This window comes from Rhipicephalus sanguineus, chromosome 1 (genome assembly GCF_013339695.2).
Source record: "Rhipicephalus sanguineus isolate Rsan-2018 chromosome 1, BIME_Rsan_1.4, whole genome shotgun sequence".
In the NCBI taxonomy this organism is placed as follows: domain Eukaryota; kingdom Metazoa; phylum Arthropoda; class Arachnida; order Ixodida; family Ixodidae; genus Rhipicephalus; species Rhipicephalus sanguineus.
This window is the reverse complement of record NC_051176.1, coordinates 316,835,463-316,854,883: the sequence shown is the minus strand read 5'-3', so window position 1 is coordinate 316,854,883 and position 19,421 is coordinate 316,835,463. Positions and strand designations below refer to the sequence as shown.

The 19,421-nt window shown below is 46.8% G+C and overlaps 1 protein-coding gene across 6 annotated transcripts in view; it reads left to right on the top strand.

Annotated features, from left to right (window-relative positions):
• LOC119379463 (uncharacterized protein ZK1073.1) overlaps positions 1-19,421 on the top strand; it is a gene marked incomplete at its 3' end in the record, with an annotated part of 493,970 nt that overhangs the window by 128,933 nt on the left and 345,616 nt on the right. For all 6 annotated transcript variants that reach the window (XM_049411988.1, XM_049411986.1, XM_049411989.1 and 3 more), the window contains 1 exon segment: positions 18,621-18,671. In XM_049411988.1, the coding sequence (XP_049267945.1) occupies positions 18,621-18,671 (51 nt within the window).

Here is a 19,421-nt window from a genome sequence, read left to right as displayed (position 1 = left end):
CCTTTGACGTCATTCGAAGCCCTCGTGTGAAGTGCAAATCAGCTGCAACCTAATCTTTAGCGGGAACGCGTCGTAGGCCGTTCCAATTGTTCACAGGCGCCTTATCATCCACCATGCGGTTTTGATGCTTGTTTTGTGGTTTTCTTTATTGAAACGAATACTGAGCTTTATGCTGTATGCCCGGTTGCAAAGAAAGATATGCCGTTTGCCTTCAATTGTTAAAGGGCCCCTAAACCACTCAGAGGTCGAGACTTAGTTGTGGTGTTGCGGTTATTGTGCACGAGCCTACAGCGAACGCTAGTGGACTTACACGCGTTCGCTCGTTTCGCTTTTTACTTCGCTATGCTGCATTCGTCGGCTTGTCTGTCCAGTTCTCCGAATTCCCCTCCTTGGCGTCCGATGTGAAAACGCAAGGAGCGCGCGCGCATCTGCCAGCAGAGGAGCACGCGAGCGTCTGCGCTGTGTAGCGGGATTTGCCCATTTTCGGTGGCACATACGCGATACAGGAGTTCTGGATTGACGCCACGAAATTTTAAGATCAACGACAGCTATACAGCTTCGCCGTAAGAGTTACAAACAACTTAGCACATGGCGCTCGCTTACAAGTGTGTGTTTGGGAGCGAGCCTACATGGAGCCTTGGGTTTTAGGGACAACAATGGAAAGCTGAACACGTCCGCGATGGAAATAAGTAAGAGACGGTTAGAGTATTGGTGGCAGAAAACTAGAGGGAAAGGACAAACATAAATAGTGAGAAAAACAAGGGCATTTGGCCGTAAGGGCCAGAAAACTGGGCTATGAATTTGTTTATTTTTCTAGTAAGATCGATCTAATCGAAGTACAGAAGGCATTAGGCCAACTTAAAAAATAAGTTTTTTTTTTTTTTGCCGAGCCTGGTGGCGCACCTGTCAGCGGCCCTTTATATAACAGACGCTCATAGCATCCATGTGCAGGAAATATCGTTACTTGCCTATATTAGGCACTGCCATGTCCCGGGGTCACGGAGAAAGCAGCATTCGAGGGGGAGAATCTTCGAGGGTGGCGCGATAGCGTCACGGAAGACATGCGGTTTTCGCTGCAGCACGACAGATGACGCTTCCGGCGTGTGGCCATTGTTTACATGCTCTTCTATGAACGCGACGCATAAAAATCGTGATACTATCTCGTACATAGAAATACAAGCTGTGCTACATCAGATTTTGGAAGCGCCATCTAGGACTGGACAAGAGGTCCAGGCATCATCAGCCGAAACTGGTCGAAGACGTGGGACACAGAAGTCTATTTTGGATGTAACACGCACTCGTGGTGCCGGTACCGCCGCATGTCTCAAGTTGTGGGAGAACGCAAACTGCATGATCAGCGCTTGTGTGCGACGCGATAGCCGCGGTATCCTCCAGTTCTTTCGCGGACACGATCACTTTCGCAAGATTTCGCGTCGTGTTGTAAGCGACTGTTACATGTGCTGCGCGGAGGTGAGCTTTTAAGCCGTTAGCGGCGCGGCAGCTCACCTTGCATCGTTTTCGAGGCGCCGTGCGTTGGCTCGCTGTTTTGTTCACGGACGGGGAGAGTCGCGCGTGCTCTTGCGAACGTACTCTGATCGCATCCCAAATGCGTATGCTCGAGAATATCACTTCAGCTCTTCGGCATACCTAGCCACATATTTCCAAGCGGGCAATTAAAAAAAGCAACCCTCACGTGGCGCAAAGTTTGGTTTGCTGCCACAGCGGTAGTGTTTGTATTTATGCTGGCTGTCCCAGCGTTCGATTTTGACATCTTCGGGTAGTCTCGGGGTTCCAACACACGTGACCACGACGTTGTTTCCTGTCCCGACCGGAACTAGCTGTCTCACCTCTGGCTAGCTCTGGCTGCCAGCGAACTGGCAGAATTCCGAAAATTGAAGATCCCCAGTGCGCCGTCTATTGTAACTGTTAATAGCGTTACTAGCAGGAATGAGAAATTGTTGCGACCCTAGTCTTTACTAAATGTAAGTAGTAAGATGAAGGTTGTAAGAAGAAAAGGCAGCCACCGTTACTAACCTGTTCATTCTGCCGCTTTATTTGCCCTTTGTTAATAATGGCCTTATTGATAAGGTCAGCATTACGACACTACTTCGGATAACCATGCATGAATGAGAGGAACACACATGCGTAAGTGCATACGTAACGACTCCAGGAGCACTTGTGGCACCTACCTTGGAGGTGCACATCTGGTGAGCACCTATGTTTTTTCGGGATGAATAATGAATAATGATGGACCTATACATTACCACCTGTCTCCCCAAGCACGTGAGCGCTTGGGACGTAGCACATTCTTGTTAATCGTAGTAAAGAAAAAAAATGTCTATTTTTTTATAGAACTGCCGCAACAAACCATAATATTCAGTGGCCGAGATAAAGTTACCAACATAGCCTCAGTGCACTTCGATGGATCCCTGTGCAGTGAAAAGCTTACAACATTTTATCGGGTTTTATGCGCCAAAACCACAATATGATTATTGGACGCGCCGTAGTGAGGGGCGCCAGATAAACTGGTGGTTTTTTCACACATCATGTTCGTTTTTTTTTTTTGGAAATTGCATTGCGTACTAAAACGCGTATGCCACTTGTCTTTAGTTCATTAACTGTTACTCCTCTTCCGTTCTCACAATAGCAGAATGATGCTTCTGACATTCCGGCTGCTTAATTTTAAAAAGAAAAATTGTGTTTTTTTTTCCTTCATCCGTGGTCATTTCCTTCACCAGTTCCCGCTTAAAACTGACATGTCGAGATGATTCCTGTTATAACTTAATACACTACATAATAACTACAATTTTATGTTAAGTAGTTAACGGCGGGTAGCAAAAATTATTAAGGCTCCAGCAAAGGCTGCAACGGCTGCCTTGCAGTTCCTGTTTACTAACACAGGTAGTAAACTGGCAGCAAACAGCAACGGCTGCAGCTAGTAACTGCTTACTGATGTGGGTAGTAAACAGGTAACATAACCTTAGTAACGCTCCGTGAAAGTTCGTAACCACTGAAGTTACTAACTTTGTACTTACTTTTTTTTAGAGTAGAGGCGAGGCGCCGCTTTTCTTTTCAGGCTTTCCTTAATAAGTGTTGCTACTGTGTTGTATATTTTGCGGACTTGTGTATCAGCACTGCCGGCTGACACGATGGAGTGCCAGCTGACAATTCGAATTGGCTAATTAAAATGGTGCTGTGTAGAACTGGCGGGTTTACATTAACAGATTGGTGTTATTCAGGGCTACCTATAGCCCACCTTTAGTTTACACGTACGCTGTGAATGTTTAATTACGTATACCACTGTAAAAAGTTTTCTTTCAAAAAAAAACATTTTCTGGCTGCTGGCCTGCCAGAAAATTTCTCTTTTCTTTCTGTTTTCTGTTTTTATGTTTCTTGTAGTTTTGCATGCCTCTTCTGTTCCTGCTAACAGAAAATTTCTGTAATTTACATGGTTTTCTCCGTTCTTAGTAACAGAAAATGTCTGTAATATTACACTTTTTTTTTGCTCTCAGTAACAGTAAATTTCTGTAATTTCGAATTGGTTTCTGTTGTCAGTAACAGAACACTTCTGTATTCTGACGTTGTTTTTTCGGATCGCACTAAGAACGAATTTCTGTAATTTTCTACACTTTTGTTTTTAGTTACAAGTTTTTTTATTTTTTAGTACAGAAAGTTTTTATAATTAAAATCGGTTTTCTGCTTTAAGTAACAAGAAATTTTTGAAATTTTATTTAATTCTCATCGCAGTAACGTCAGTTTACAAATATTCTGCAATTTGACAGGTTATGCAAAATTAAAATGTATGTGGTGCAAGAACAGAAAATCTCACAAACAGAAAGCACGCCAATTGTTTGCATCTGCATTGTCCCCTCTATAGCACGCATCCTATCTCGGAAAGTCGTTAATTCAGTACACCATAGAGTGAAATGCAAACAAGTTTATTGACATGGAACATAGATATTCAGGCAGTTGCCAACGTGGGCATCTTTAGGTACGAGCCATTGCCAGACTATCACAAGCGGTCACTATGCGTTATTCGAAGGTCGCAGGCTCGGTCCCTGCCAGCGGCATGTTATCTTTTCGTCCACTTTACTTTCTTCACATTTGCTTCATAATGACTAGAAATAACATCCCCTGTACTTTTCTTGGCTTTCTTGTCTGTTATTTGTGATTAATGTAATGTCTAACAAATAAGAACGAGCCCTTACAATGCCCGTTTCGTTCACTATGCCCACAGTATCACAAGGGGTCCAGATTCAGGAATATCCCGGGGAGGTGGCAGGCACAGATGTTCAAATGTCAAGTCCTTGAGGGAGCTAATCAATGACGCCACTTTCGGGTTCAGGTTTTGCTGTTATGCTCAGTCTTTGTGCCCTTTCCGGGACTGTTAGTGGCAATTGACCTAAAAAGAAGAGGCTTCTGTTTAGTGGTGCAGAAGGACCTAAATATTCTTAGATACAGTGCAACTACAAAGGCACACATGTGCTCTTCTTTAAGAATAAGCTTTTCTGCATACATCCATCTCTACTTCAATTACCTTCACTTTAAATACAACATTGCCACATAAGTCTAAAATGAAACTCCTAACCTTTCTAGCTCTAAAATTTGAATTCGAATCTTCTAATATCTAAGTATTGAGAGCCAGTATACTTGCGGATACTCACAAGCATTATACCATAAAAGAGGTAGCTGCTCATGGAAGTGATTATGGTTTACTGTAATAATTTTGGTCCAAAACGCTTTCTTTTCCTTTTAACTAAATGAAGCCATGTCAATAAATAAAGGCATTTTATCTGAGCAATATAACATAATTTTTTTTAATGTTACCCGAAAGCTAGAGTTATTTGGTTAAAGCATTGTGACCAAGATTTAGTTTCCCACCGCTGAGTGAACTCCAGAGAAAAAATTGTCTCCTTTGAGTAGGCAACGTTTATGCAATGTGTGCGAGGAATGATACCTTGAACGCCTCTCTCGGACTGTATGCTTGTATGAGAGGAGCGTTTTCAATGCAAACTGTGAAGGACTTCGCTGTCAGGAAGCCACCAGCTGCAAGTTGAAAATTTGGGTTAAAAATTCACTCATATTTAGAAGCGGAGAATAGCATACCTTTAGCAAATATGAAAGGCCAACTTGGCATTTCCTCAAGGTCAGCATAGGCGGTATCCTTAAATGAAGAAACGAGCTTTGATCGAATAAGTAGATATTATGCAAAATAGAATTTGTTAATAACAGGAAACAGCGCGGGTAAACCTGACAAGGAACGGACAAGAAAGACGAGCCAAGCCAAGCCAAGCCAACAACAAGCTCAACTTCAACCATCTTAAACAGTTTGTTAAAGGGACACTAAAGAGCAAAACGATTTTTTTCGCATTACTAAAGTAGTCTTCCACGATACCAGAAACACCACGCTTCCTGCGAGAAGACGCTTAATAAGCGAGAAAACGCGCAAAAAGAAAATACAGGTGGCGAGGCCACCTTGGAATTCCCGCACCATTTGCCGTGACGTCACATATTTTTGACGGCGCCTGCTTGGGCCTAGGTAGTTCTTAATCGGTTAAATCGAAGTACATTGTCCTCTGAGAGGGCCAAAGACTTTACATAATGAGCTTGTGGAAATTTCGTCGAGCCAGTGGCGCCAAAATACGTTAAATGCTCTTGGAAATTTTTTACGTCACGAATTACAAAGTTCGGCGCGAAATTTAAAAACGAAACTAGGCTTTCTCTTCTAATAATAAACCTATGGTGGTGAAATAAACTACACAAGCGTTCTCCGAGCACACGTTATCAATCTAAACCAATTCAATGTTTCTCTTTAGTGTCCCTTAAAAGCTGGGTGTTTGCATATATCTTAACACTGTGTACTCTGAAACACTTTGAGTGCCCCAACTATGCTTAACAGGAAGCACAATGCATCAAACAAGATAAACAAGCAACAAGCCATTTTGAGGCTGTATTGGCATCGAATCTCTTCCCCTAAGTGGAAGTGAAGTGGCGCAATGAGAAAGTGCTGGTCTGCACCTGCGATGGTTTGCTCTTTTTTCGATGTAGAATCGAGCCCGGTTATATTGAACTCGATGGAGATGGTGAAATAGTTCGATATATAAATAATTCGATATTCAAAATTTTCCTCGTAACAAAATCTTAGCACGTCTCCGACAATTGTCTAAACTTGCAAAAAACGGGAGATTACCGATTGGTGTATTCAAAAACAGCAACGTCGACAAGCACACGATGGTGATAACTCATTTATTTAACGAGCAAAGAGGCCGAACAGCTCCACGGGGCTCAACTGGCAGCACACGTGAAATGCGCAAGATCGAAGAAGTGCTGAATTAAAAGAAAGCCACTTCGCTGCCGAGTAAGCGCTTACACCACATTCAAAATCCAGCGTCAAATAACGGCGCCGATACCTTCGACGGAGCGCACATTCATCAAAGGCCACCACTTCTTTTAAATCAGCCACCCTCCCCCCACGCCGGACAAACGCGTGCAAGAACAGCCAGAGTGTTTCGAACAAGTAAACGCTAACAGCACATTCAATATCCAGCGTCAAATCACAGCGCCGATACCTTCGACGGAGCGCAAATTCATCAAAGGTCATTACTTATTTTAAATTATCCACCCTCCCCCCACGCCGGACAAACGCGTGCAAGAACAGCCAGAGTGTTTCGAACAAGTAAACGCTAACAGCACATTCAACATCCAGCGTCAAATCACGGCGCCGATACCTTCGACGGAGCGCAAATTCATCAAAGGTCATTACTTCTTTTAAATCAGCCACCCTACCCCCACGCCGGACAAACGCGTGCAAGAACAGCCAGAGTGTTTCGAACAAGTAAATGCTTACAGCATATTCAATATCCAGCGTCCAATCACGGCGCCGATACCTTCGACAGAGCGCATATTCATCAAAGGCCGCCACTTCTTCAAAGCAATCCACCCTCCCCCCACGCCGGATAAACGCGTGCAATAACAGCCAGAGTGTTTCGAACAAGTAAACGCTTACAGCACATTCAATATCCAGCGTCCAATCACGGCGCCCATACCTTCGACGGAGCGCAAATTCATCAAAGGCCGCCACTTCTCAAAGTAATCCACCCTCTCCCCACGACGGACAAGGCGTGCAAGAACAGCCAGAGTGATTCGAACAAGCAAACGCTTACAACACATTCAATATTCAGCGTCCAATCACAGCGCCGATACCTTCGACAGAGCGCAAATTCTTCAAAAGCCGCCACTTCTTAAAAAACAGCCACCTTCTCCCCACGCCAGACAAACGCGTGCAAGAACAGCCAGAGTGTTTCGAACAATTAACGCTTACACCACATTCAAAATCGAGCGTCAAATCACGGCGCCGATACCTTCGACAGAGCGCAAGTTCTTCAAAAGCCGCCACTTCTTTTAAAAACAGCCACCTTCCCCCCCACGCCGTACAAACGCGTGCAAGAACAGCCAGAGTGTTTCGAACAAGTAAGCGCTTACACCGCATTCAAAATCCAGCGTCAAATCATGGCGCCGATACCTTCGACGGTGCGCAAATTCTTTAAAAGCCGCCAGTTCTTTTATATAAGCCACCTTCCCCCCACGCCGGACAAACGCGTGCAAGAACAGCCAGAATGTTTCGAACAAATAAGCGTGTTACACCGCATTCAAAATCCACCGTCAAATTACTTCGCCGATACCTTCGACATAGCGCAAATTCTTGAAAAGCCGTGCCACTTCTTCAAAGCAATCCACCCTCCCCCCACGCCGGACAAACGCGTGCAAGAACAGCCAGAGTGTTTCGAACAAGTAAACGCTTACACCACGTTCAAAATCCAGCGTCAAATCACGGTGCCGATACCTTCGACGGAGCGCAAATACTTCAAACGCCGTGCCACTTCTTCAAAGCAATCCACCCTCCCCCACGCCGGACAAACGCGTGCAAGAACAGCCAGAGTGTTTCGAACAAGTAAGCGCTTACACCACATTCAAAATCCAGCGTCAAATCACGGTGCCGATACCTTCGACGGAGCGCAAATTCTTCAAAAGCCGTGCCACTTCTTCAAAGCAATCCACACTCCCCACACGCCGGACAAATGCGTGCAAGAACAGCCAGAGTGTTTCGAACAAGTAAGCGCTTACGCCACATTCAAAGTCCAGCGTCAAATCACGGTGCCGATACCTTCGACGGAGCGCAAATTCTTCAAAAGCCGTGCCACTTCTTCAAAGCAATCCACCCTCCCCCCACGCCGGACAAACGCGTGCAAGAACAGCCAGAGTGTTTCACAAGTAAGCGCTTACAGCACATTCAAAATCCAGCGTCAAATCAACGGTGCCGATACCTTTGACGGAGCGCAAATACTTCAAACGCCGTGCCACTTCTTCAAAGCAATCCACCCTCCCCACACGCCGGACAAACGCGTGCAAGAACAGCCAGAGTGTTTCGAACAAGTAAGCGCTTACGCCACATTCAAAATCCAGCGTCAAATCACGGCGCCGATACCTTCGACACAGCGCGAATTCTTCAAAAGCCGCCCCTTCTTTTAAAAACAGCCACCTTCCCCCCGCTCCGGACAAACGCGTGCAAGAACAGCCAGACTGTTTCGAACAAGTAAACGCTTACACCACATTCAAAATCCAGCGTCAAATCACGGCGCCGATACCTTCGACACAGCGCGAATTCTTCAAAAGCCGCCCCTTCTTTTAAAAACAGCCACCTTCCCCCCACTCCGGACAAACGCGTGCAAGAACAGCCAGACTGTTTCGAACAAGTAAACGCTTACACCACATTCAAAATCCAGCGTCAAATCACGGCGCCGATACCTTCGACACAGCGCGAATTCTTCAAAAGCCGCCCCTTCTTTTAAAAACAGCCACCTTCCCCCCACTCCGGACAAACGCGTGCAAGAACAGCCAGACTGTTTCGAACAAGTAGACGCTTACAGCATATTCAAAATCCAGCGTCAAATCACGGTGCCGATACCTTCGACGGAGCGCAAATTCTTCAAAAGCCGTGCCACTTCTTCAAAGCAATCCACCCTCCCCCCACGCCGGACAAACGCGTGCAAGAACAGCCAGAGTGTTTCGAACAAGTAAGCGCTTACACCACATTCAAAATCCAGCGTCAAATCACGGTGCCGATACCTTCGACGGAGCGCAAATTCTTCAAAAGCCGTGCCACTTCTTCAAAGCAATTCACCCTCCCCCCACGCCGGACAAACGCGTGCAAGAACAGCCAGACTGTTTCGAATAATTAAACGCTTACACCACATTCAAAATCCAGCGTCAAATCACGGCGCCGATACCTTCGACACAGCGCGAATTCTTCAAAAGCCGCCACTTCTTTTAAAAACAGCCACCTTCCCCCCACGCCGGACAAACGCGTGCAAGAACAGCCAGAGTGTTTCGAACAAGTAAACGCTTACAGCACATTCAAAATCCAGCGTCAAATCACGGTGCCGATACCTTCGACGGAGCGTAAATTCTTCAAAAGCCGTGCCACTTCTTCAAAGCAATCCACCCTCGCCCCACGCCGGACAAACGCGTGCAGGAACAGCCAGAGTGTTTCGAACAAGTAAGCGCTTACACCACATTCAAAATCCAGCGTCAAATCACGGTGCCGATACCTTCGACGGAGCGCAAATTCTTCAAAAGCCGTGCCACTTCTTCAAAGCAATCCACCCTCCCCCCACGCCGGACAAACGCGTGCAAGAACAGCAAGAGTGTTTCGAACAAGTAAACGCTTACAGCACATTCAAAATCCAGCGTCAAATCACGGCGCCGATACCTTCGACAGAGCGCAAATTCATCAAAGGCGACCAGTTCTTCAAAGCACCCACCCTCCCCCCACGCCGGAGGAACGCGAGCAAGAAGAGCCAGTGTGCTTCGAACAAAGCGCTTGCGCAGAGCCTCGAAAGTTCGAGAAGGTGAGGCGTGACGCCGTCTCAAACGACACTGCTTTCACCGGAGCGTCTGCCGAAGTGGCTTAACTTCTTTCCCGAGCCGCTGCTTCTCTGTGAACAGATGAGTCATGTCAAACTCTATCGAACCCAGGCGCGAAACAATAAGCGCGCGGAAGCGTGTGGGTCGGTCAGTCAACGTAGAAGTCAGTGAGCTGGAAGTGAGGAAAGACATCCTCTCAGACTGTGGAGCTGAAAACGACTAATCTGTCGCCATGCATACATACCTTGTAGTAGCGCGAAGTAAAAAAAAAAAATAATGCTTGTAGAAATAATACTTGTACAATGTCTCTTCGTGTTTGGCAGTTATAGCACTATTTGACGTGGCTGCACCCATGTTGTCGCCTAGTAGCATGTCTCCATCGCGACGACTAACGCCAATGATCATGATTAAACTGTAGTGGTAGCTGAAGTTTGGAACATATATTTGGACACAGCGAATCGTGAATTCCGCGTAAAGATGACATCAACAAGCTCATAATCAGCATACCCGATATGCATTTCTTCAAAACATCGTCAATTAAGGAGAGAAACGGCACGGTGTGCGCTTTCTAGTAATGGGTAGCCGACGCTTTTGCTCATGCATACACTACCACAGTGGGCTTCAACTACACGGGAGGCAGAGGTTCGTAGCTTGAGCCGCAAACGCGTGCCTCCCGCTGGCCTCTGTCTCGCTCCACCAAGGCACGACATTCGCCCGTCGAAATCGTGTCCTTCTGCAACGCGTATTGCAGCAGATTTGTTAGTCGGTGCTCTCGCAATCGAAGTAGTCGGCGTCGGAGAAATCTCGTTCACGCACTACTCCGATGAGCCGGCGCACGCTAACAGGAAGCGAAAGGCAAAGAACGCAACTACGTCTAGGGTGCCTCGGCGACGCCAGCACGGCCAGTGTCCCTTGATGGTATCAAGACGCTTTAGCCACGCATCCGATATCGCGCGGAATCTCAGCGTAAGCGCTGTAAGTGTCGATCGTGACGCATTACTTCTTCACCGACGGCGGCACCGCCGCGCTCATAAAACACATTCGTGTTAAAACGAAGGAAACAGAAAAATGAGAGGAACAGGCGCTACGCTAGCCGTGCGCGGACTTCCTGCACGCGTGGTGCAGTGCACTTTGAGGCCTTGGGCGTGGCGCCGCATTCGACATATCGAATGTGTAGTGAAGAGGAACACTATATATGCGTGCACTAGCGCAACACACTTGCATGGGATTTTACGACTCTTCGACATGCACAACAATTCGTGTGGTTCGATATATGCGTGTTCGACGGTATTTTCTCGATAAGTGCTGTTCATGTAAAGGAGCGCACAGAGTCGTTGCGTTAATATGAAACCGGTTGCGGCGTTACTCAAAGGGGACACTGCGTCGCGTCACTCCTTTAAATGATTATACTAATGAACAGAATCTCAAACGATACAATTCACTGAGGCACACATTAGCGCTCCAACACATTAGCGCTCCAACATGCTCATTACATTAAGATGCGACATACTCCATTACGCCGGCGATGTTACCCGAAGAACAGTGTACCCTGAAACCCTGAGTTTCCGGCGTCGGCGTTTCTTCATTCTTTGTGACGAAGGGGCGCCGGGCGTGCTCATTTGCGCATGCGTAAAGTCGACGTAGCGCGGCCGGCCCGGCGCGCAAGTCGGAGTACGAGTGCTCGGTTTTTGCGTCAACGTAACGTGATGAACCAACGAACCTGGCGTAGCCAACTTCTGCTGACGCTGGCTGACGCGAACGCTGCGCTATACTATAAAGGGCACTTTATAACGAGGCGATTACGCTGACAAAGCAAAAAAATTCGGCAGATCCCACGTACCAATGGAATCGATGTTATGCGAAGCATGCGCGGCATGTTGACTGTGGCGTAATTTTTCACATTGAGCGAGAAGTTACGGAATGACGCTAAAGAAATATGGAAGTGGTATACGCACACCCATATGTTGAAGAGTCGCATATGCATTATATAGCCAGTTGTTTACAGTTGCGTAACGATGGCAACAGCAACATGAGCGTTACCAATACCAGACGCGATAAGCTGATATGTAGTGCTTGTATTCTTCAATATTGGATAGCGCGAATCCGAACAGGACAAATAATGACCACATATGCACAGAACGGGCGCTACTCGCGACTAAGCTTCATTCAGGAAAGTTTCCTTGGATATATACACAGCTGTGTGGCGCGCGCAGGTGCACTGCACGTACGTTACAGTCACAGTCACAGTTGTTATACTTGTCCGTTATGACTGAGAACGTATGCACGTTTCACGAACCCTTGTGTATGTGTAGAAGGGGTTTTTGATAGTTCTTGAACAAGGTCATCATCACCGGGATCAGTGAGCACCAGCAGTTGGACTGGACTTGGTCATCGGATCCGTTCGTGATCGCGGCTATGAGGAGTCTAAGCGTAATGAAGTGCGAGCTTTAGTGCAGCTGGTGGAAATCCTTGATGCCTGTTACGATGAAACGATCTATGATGCCTCCTGTATTGGACGCGGCAGCGAGGTCTTTTGATGCCCTCTCTACATCCAATCCGTGCTTCACGCAGTATAAGGACCAAGCGCCGTTTTGGTCTTTATAAATCAATGTTGAAGTCACCGGTAATGATGAGAGGGCTGGTTCTCTCAGATGATTTATTGTAGGAAGCATTGACGCCGGTTTGTGCGTAACCCACGTGGTCCACGTTGCGGACCACGTGGACGAGTGGATGGCAGTTGAGCATCTTCTAGGGGTCTTCTGTCTTCAGTTTCCTCACTTTCCTTGCGTCCGCCGCGGTGGTGTACCGGTTAACGTGCTCGGCTATTGACTCAAAGGTCGCGGGTTCGATCCCGGCCGCGGCGGTCCATTTCGATGGAGGCAAAATGCTAGATGCCCGTGTTCTGTGTGATCTCGGTACACGTTAAAGAATACCCGCTGGTCAAAATTTCTGGAGCCCTTCGCTAAGGCTTCTCTCATAATCATATCGTGGTTTTGGGACATAAAACCCCAACAATTATTATCACTTTCCTTGCGTGTCAATGTGTGTTCGCGATTACTGTGTTAATTCAGACTCTGTATCACCTGTGGCACATACCCGCATAACATTAACTCTGGTTTACAGGTATGTGCCACAAGTGACTGAGAGAAAGCGTTTGATGACGTACGAGACAAGTATTTTGCATTATTCATGCCATGACCAGTGAATCGTGTTCATCATACACTTATCCCCTGCTCTGCCAGTTTTGGTATATTACTAGTTATGGAGATGACCAGGAGAGTGCCCAGACGTAGGCGGCTAGATAGATAGATAGATAGATAGATAGATAGATAGATAGATAGATAGATAGATACGTAGATAGAAACGGCTAAAGTGCCTGAGGTTCGCTAAGAAATGCTTCGCATTTAACAAAAAATCACGCATCATAGCAAGTTAGGGATGCACGCGATCCGCATAAATGCGACTCCTTCCGCCAACGCCACATGGCACAAACACATCCTTTGATCGCAACATAAGCGGAGCACCTGCTTCGGTGCGCCTGAACTGGCTCTTCACAGATAAGACAACGGTCGAACACGGTGCACTGTGACGCGATCTCGCGCACTCAGCGCCTGAACTGGGCGTGCACAATAGTGAGCTCGCGCAGTAACAACGAAGCACACGGCGCAGACCGCGGCAGCCGCTTGGCACATTTCAAATGGCAGTACTGCTCTGCTTACACCGCCCGCCGCACGGCTAAGCGCAGCAGCACAGCTAAATACGACGTGCACTAGCAACCAACCTTTCTAGAACCATTGGCTCAAAAACCGTTGCTAACTGTGTATGGCTACACGAGCCGCTGTCATCGAGCGCTGTGGCAACATATTCACGTAAGAGCACTTTAATAATACAGAATAGAGTTCAGTAATCACGTAAAGAAGTAAGGAAACTCTCACTCACCTGATGGACGAACTGCAACAGAGCGCAGTGGTTCAATGGCAACAGACCATCGGCGAGCAAACAACGAGGAGCGTCAGTCGGTTCAGTCCACAAAGAAGAAACTAGGCCTATGCAACATAAATTTGAATCAGTGCATTCAAGTGCCCTAACAGGAAGGACCGCAAGATGTACAAATAGGCAAAATTAATTGCTACCGTTGGCTTGCTTCCTAAAATATAAGTAATTTATTACTTGGTGGAGTGTATTTTTTATAGTTGTTTTTCATGCACTAAGAGACATGTGATCAATCGTCTGTAAAGCGCTGACATTAAAGACAGAAATTGTCTGTTCTTTTTTTCAGGTACATATTTCTGTTAACGGCTAATAACAAATTTTCTGTGTGACCGCAGACTTTTTCTGTAAAGATGCCCGTACTTCTACATATATTTTTCGCAGTGTAAAACAGAAGTCTTCCACATGGCAGGAAAAATGCCGTGCTATATATATGCCATGTGGTCGGCGTTCGGTAGTGTACCCGAGCGGTCGCTGTATGTGTCATTCTATGTTGATTTAGTAGGAAATTCCATGGTGCGATCGCAGCCTTTTATGTTCCTTTTAAACCATCACAAATATCTGCGAAAACTGAGTTGCGGGAGTAAATGAATATTACTACATGAGCCACAACAAAAACGCGGACTGAGCTACAGAAAAAGGGGATATTCAAAATTTACAGTGCCATCTGTCGACAAGCCCAGAAGCTCAATGCGCATTCTTTTGTTGGGCGCGAAACTAAGCCCGTCGCACATGGCAGCCTTTGCAGTGCTAGCTGCTGGTTTTCATCCTTGTTCTGCCATGATTTCCCAATGTTTCGTGCACTGTTCAGGCAACGAGGGAGCCGTGACAATGCCGGGAGCAAGGTAACGCTAATTTTAATCGAATTGATCAGTTACCTGAACGAGGAAAAAGAAAGTACCAACGCGAACTTGTTTCGTCGACAAGATCGACAAGTTCTTATTTCTCCGTGCAGTTTAGTTGCTCGCCTGCATGCAACGTCAGCTAGACTTGAGGAACAATATTACGATATATACGCATTTTAAAACAGACGGCCGACGTCACACAGGCGCGAGAGAGTATGATTGATCAACATTGCTTGTCAGTGTTGCAGATCGACGAGAGCAATGATTTGCATATATGAATACGTGTAAGCTGTACCACAAACGCTGCAGCGCGCATCCGCGGAAAAGCAGTGCCGCCACGCCAGACTCGATCGGCACAAAGATCTCAGCAGGCATCTCTTCGCAAGGCAGTGTGCGACGTAGTACATAGTCCGCATGCCGCGGCTGCCCTTCGCTTTACAGACACCCCCTTATCCCTCCCCTTTTATTTTCTTTGGCTTTCTTTGCTCAGTGTGCGCTGCGAACACGGAGCCGCACAGTAGATGGAGCTGTTCGGTAGATAGGGTATCTATGACTCTGGCTATAGATCATCGCACTCATCTTTCTGCTGATCGCGGGCCCTCGTATGCTGTTCGCGATAGCGCACGGTGATGCTACGACGCCGTGGGATGCGAAAGCAAAGAGCGAAATATTTTAAAAAGGTGTGTCAATGAATGCACACGTATAGCGTTCAAGAAAACCACAACGACAATACTAAATCCGCGCGACAGATTACGACCACAAGGCATTATAAGTAAGCAGTGTGCATTAAAAGAGCATTACTCGGGCTGCTCTCTTTGTATGCAGTTGAAACGCGCGATGAGTATTTGTGTTTGGTTTGCGGCGCACCACTCATGCACATGTCCATGTCGCGTTTATTTCCAAAAAGCTGACACACGTTATTGCGAAGGGTGTAGAGATACCTGTGCCTAAAGAAATGAACCGAGGAAAGTAGCACAGCGTTCCACAGGTTGCGCAGAAACAACGTGGTGTCGATATCTGGCGGGTGTTAATGACGCACTTATATAATCGCAGTGGGAAATACAATGGAGATGTATTGCAGTGCAAGGTAACCTTAGAATGAAAGTCACACCTCCTCTGCAAGGAACACTTCTCTTGAACGCCCACCTCAGATCGGAAGCGCACGCCAGTTGAGAACAGCAGTTCGGCTTTGCGAAGCGTTGCGCCTCTTGCAGCTGCCGTCCGGAGGATTTTTTTAGCGCGCAGAACTCCGATATTGTTCTCGAGCAAGAGTTTGATTTGGGCGAGTTGGTACATGCTTAGCTGGGGAAAAACAGCGCAATAAAGGACGAGGACGCAGGAACACAGTAGACTACACGAGCGCTGATATTGTGTTCTCGTTGATTTGTGGCAGCACAGTAAGATGCTCTAACCAATGGGCTCTGGGTGTCCAAAAAAAAAGAAAACGGCCGCATTTTCTTGACCTGAAAGCTCCGCCAACAACTGCTGCTCAACCTCTCCGTGACCTTTCCTTATGGAGTCATTAGCAGACGATTCCGCGACGGCGCCCAACAAAAAATGGCGGAAGCGCCCAGTGTTGCCGGAGCACCAGGCATTATGATAATAATAAGTGATGGGGTTTCACGTCCCAAAACCACGATATGATCATGTGGGACGCCGTAGAGGAGTGCTCCGAAAATGTTGATCACCTGGGGTTCTTTAACGCACACCTAAGTCTAAGTACACGGGCCTCAAGCATTTTCGCCTCCATCGGAAATGCTGCCGCCGCGGCCGGGATTCGATCTCATGACCCACCAAGCATTATAATTGTCCCTTATTAGCCTCCGAAATCACCGTAAAATCTCTGCAAATGCACTAAAAAATATTCTGACTATACTCGCTAAGACACCTAACACAGGGTAAAAATTTAGTATCATTTCTACATTCAAAAGCTTGGTCAACATGAGAGTGCATTTTTACAGCTGGTATGTAGTAAAAGAAACGGAAAACAAACATGGTTGATTCCTCCGTCATAGGAATCGGAATAACACGAAAGTAAAACGTGCCCTTACAGAAGTAACTGAATATTTACTGTACATTGATGTAAGAGAGTTTGCACAATGTATATCGATGTCTGGCAACTAATGGACCGTTTAACGTGTATGCGCCCACTTTGATGATTGGTCGTACATCTCCATCCCGACGACTAACGTCCATGTTAAATGATTAAACAAACCCTTGCGGTAGCTGTAGTAAACGGTGAAAGCGTAATCAGAGAACGAAGTGTGATAGCCAGAAGAGCGTCGCATATTGGACGCAGAACTTGGTCGCCATCCCGCGGCATGTTAAAGTGCGATTGAACATCACAGCCGGACTAGAGGGAAATGCAAAGCGCGTCGTGCCGCCCCGGTAGCGCGGCCGCGATTTTTCTCGGGGCTAGCGCGTGAGCGGGGAACGCGGTGTTACAGCCAGGTGAGACAGACACGCGTCGCAAAGCTATTTTTGGTTTGGATTAGCGTGATGCTATCAGCAATGCCGACGCTTTTACGGCGCTTGAGCTAAGGTCGCCACCTCGCGCTGTGTTAAAGGGACACTAAAGAGCAAAACGATTTTTCTCGCATTAGTAACGTAGTCTTCCACGATACCAAAAACACCACGCTTGCTGCCAGAAGACGCTTAATAAGCGAGAAAACGCGCAAAAAGAAAATACAGGTGGTGACGCCACCTTGGAAATCCCGCACCATTTGCCATGACGTCACATATTTTTGACGGCGCCTGCTTGGGCCTACGTAGCTTCTAATCGGTTAAATCGAAGTACATTGTTCTCTGAGGGGGCCAGAGACTTGACATAAGGAGTTTGAGGAAATTTCGTCGAGCCAGTGGCGCCAAAATACGTTAAATGCTCTTTGAAATCTTTAACGTCACGAATTACAAAGTTCGGCGCGAAATTTAAAAATGAAACTTTGAACTTGGTTTTCTCCTCTAATAATAAACTTATGGTGGTGAAATAAACTACACAAGAGTTCTGCGAGCACACTTTATCAATCTAAACCAATTCATTGTTCCTCTTTATTGTCCATTTAAGGCATTGACAAAATTGAACTTCTATTGAAAACTCGCCGAATGGGACGGACGTGTAACGTGTTGCAGATGCTAATCGCGGAGGCCACAGTAATGACGAATTACTTTACCTTACCGCTCCCAGAGGGCAACACCACCCCGCCGACCAGGAGAGTGGTAGATATAAAAGGCACGTTTGTCTGTGACCGTGCCGCAGTGAATAGCGTGCCCGGCCTCTTTTATTGCGGACCAAGCGGCCGTGGGTTCGATGCCCGTTGACGGAACCTTTTTTCCTTTGCCATCTGATCGTGTAAATTTTTTCGACGTCATTTCCGTGACGGAAATACGTCACTGAAGTCTTGGTGGACCCCGGCATAAAACACTTTCGTGTTAAAACAGAAAAGGTAATGCGCTGGAGGACAAGCCCCCTTTTAGAGTTATTTTTGTGCAATGTACTATCGCGTTCAGTACGAGGTACACCAACCGATCGCATTGCAAGTTGTACAGTGGCGTCAGGGAAAGGTGTGGATGTTCCTGCGAGGGCGCATTGGCTCCACTTGTTTTCTCCCTCGCCCTCGTTTTGCCCTGTGGTGATGTGAGCTTCGAAAATCACAACTTGGAGGGTGAAAGCAGGCAAATGGGGGTGATGTGCGCTCGCAGGAATAGAGAAACTCTATCCCACTAGCTCCAAGATATGCCACGATCGGCGCCACTGCTCAACCTTGCGTATGCGTCGGTGCCGCATATAAAGTCCGCTTTTGTTGAGCTGACGTTGAAAGGTTCGCACCACCTCTTCTCATTCTTGTTTCCTTGCTTTTCCAGAAAATGCAAGTCATGACGAAGAACTGCGGCAAGCTGACAGTTCACGTCCAGGTGAGCACCGTTCTCTTCCCATTAAAAATTTACTCTCACTTACTGTTACTTAACCATCACTTAAATATCATTTACTATCACTTAAATACACTGATAACTACGCAAATTAAATGGGGCTAGTATGCATGTTTTCTTCTTGGCGAGGGCATGGCATGAGAAAAAAAAGAACTGCAAAGCTTGCACTACGTCGCGCAAGGCTTAAAGGGACACAAAAGACAAATATTAAGTCGACGTTGATTGTTGAAATAGCGGTACAGAAACCTCGTAGTGTTACTTTTGTGCCAAGGAAGTGCTTATTTTGAAATAAAATCACGCTTTAGTGGTCCGCAACGCGTTAGCGCACTTCAAATCGCCCGCTTGAAAGCGGTCTTTCTGACGTCACTGTTGCCGTGCCCAACGTTGACGGCCTTTACTGCGCGGCGGCGTGCACTGGCGGCGTGCACCATTCGGGCATCCGGCAACATCACATGCATGCGGCATTTTCTCGAACTTTCTGTCAGAGCGACTTTCACGAGCCTGCAAAACACACGCGGCAGTACGCATTACCAAAACCAGCACTCAGACGCGACCGCGTGACCGAAACCGGGCGCCGGGCAAAGCGTAGTTTGGCGAAAACGGAACCTTTGAACCACGCACGCCATTCCCCATGGCAACGCCAAAAAGGTTCTTTTTTTCCATGAATGAAACAGAAACGAACAAGCAGCATTTTATTACGTCTCTTGATGCACGGAAGGTTTTTTTTTTTTTTGT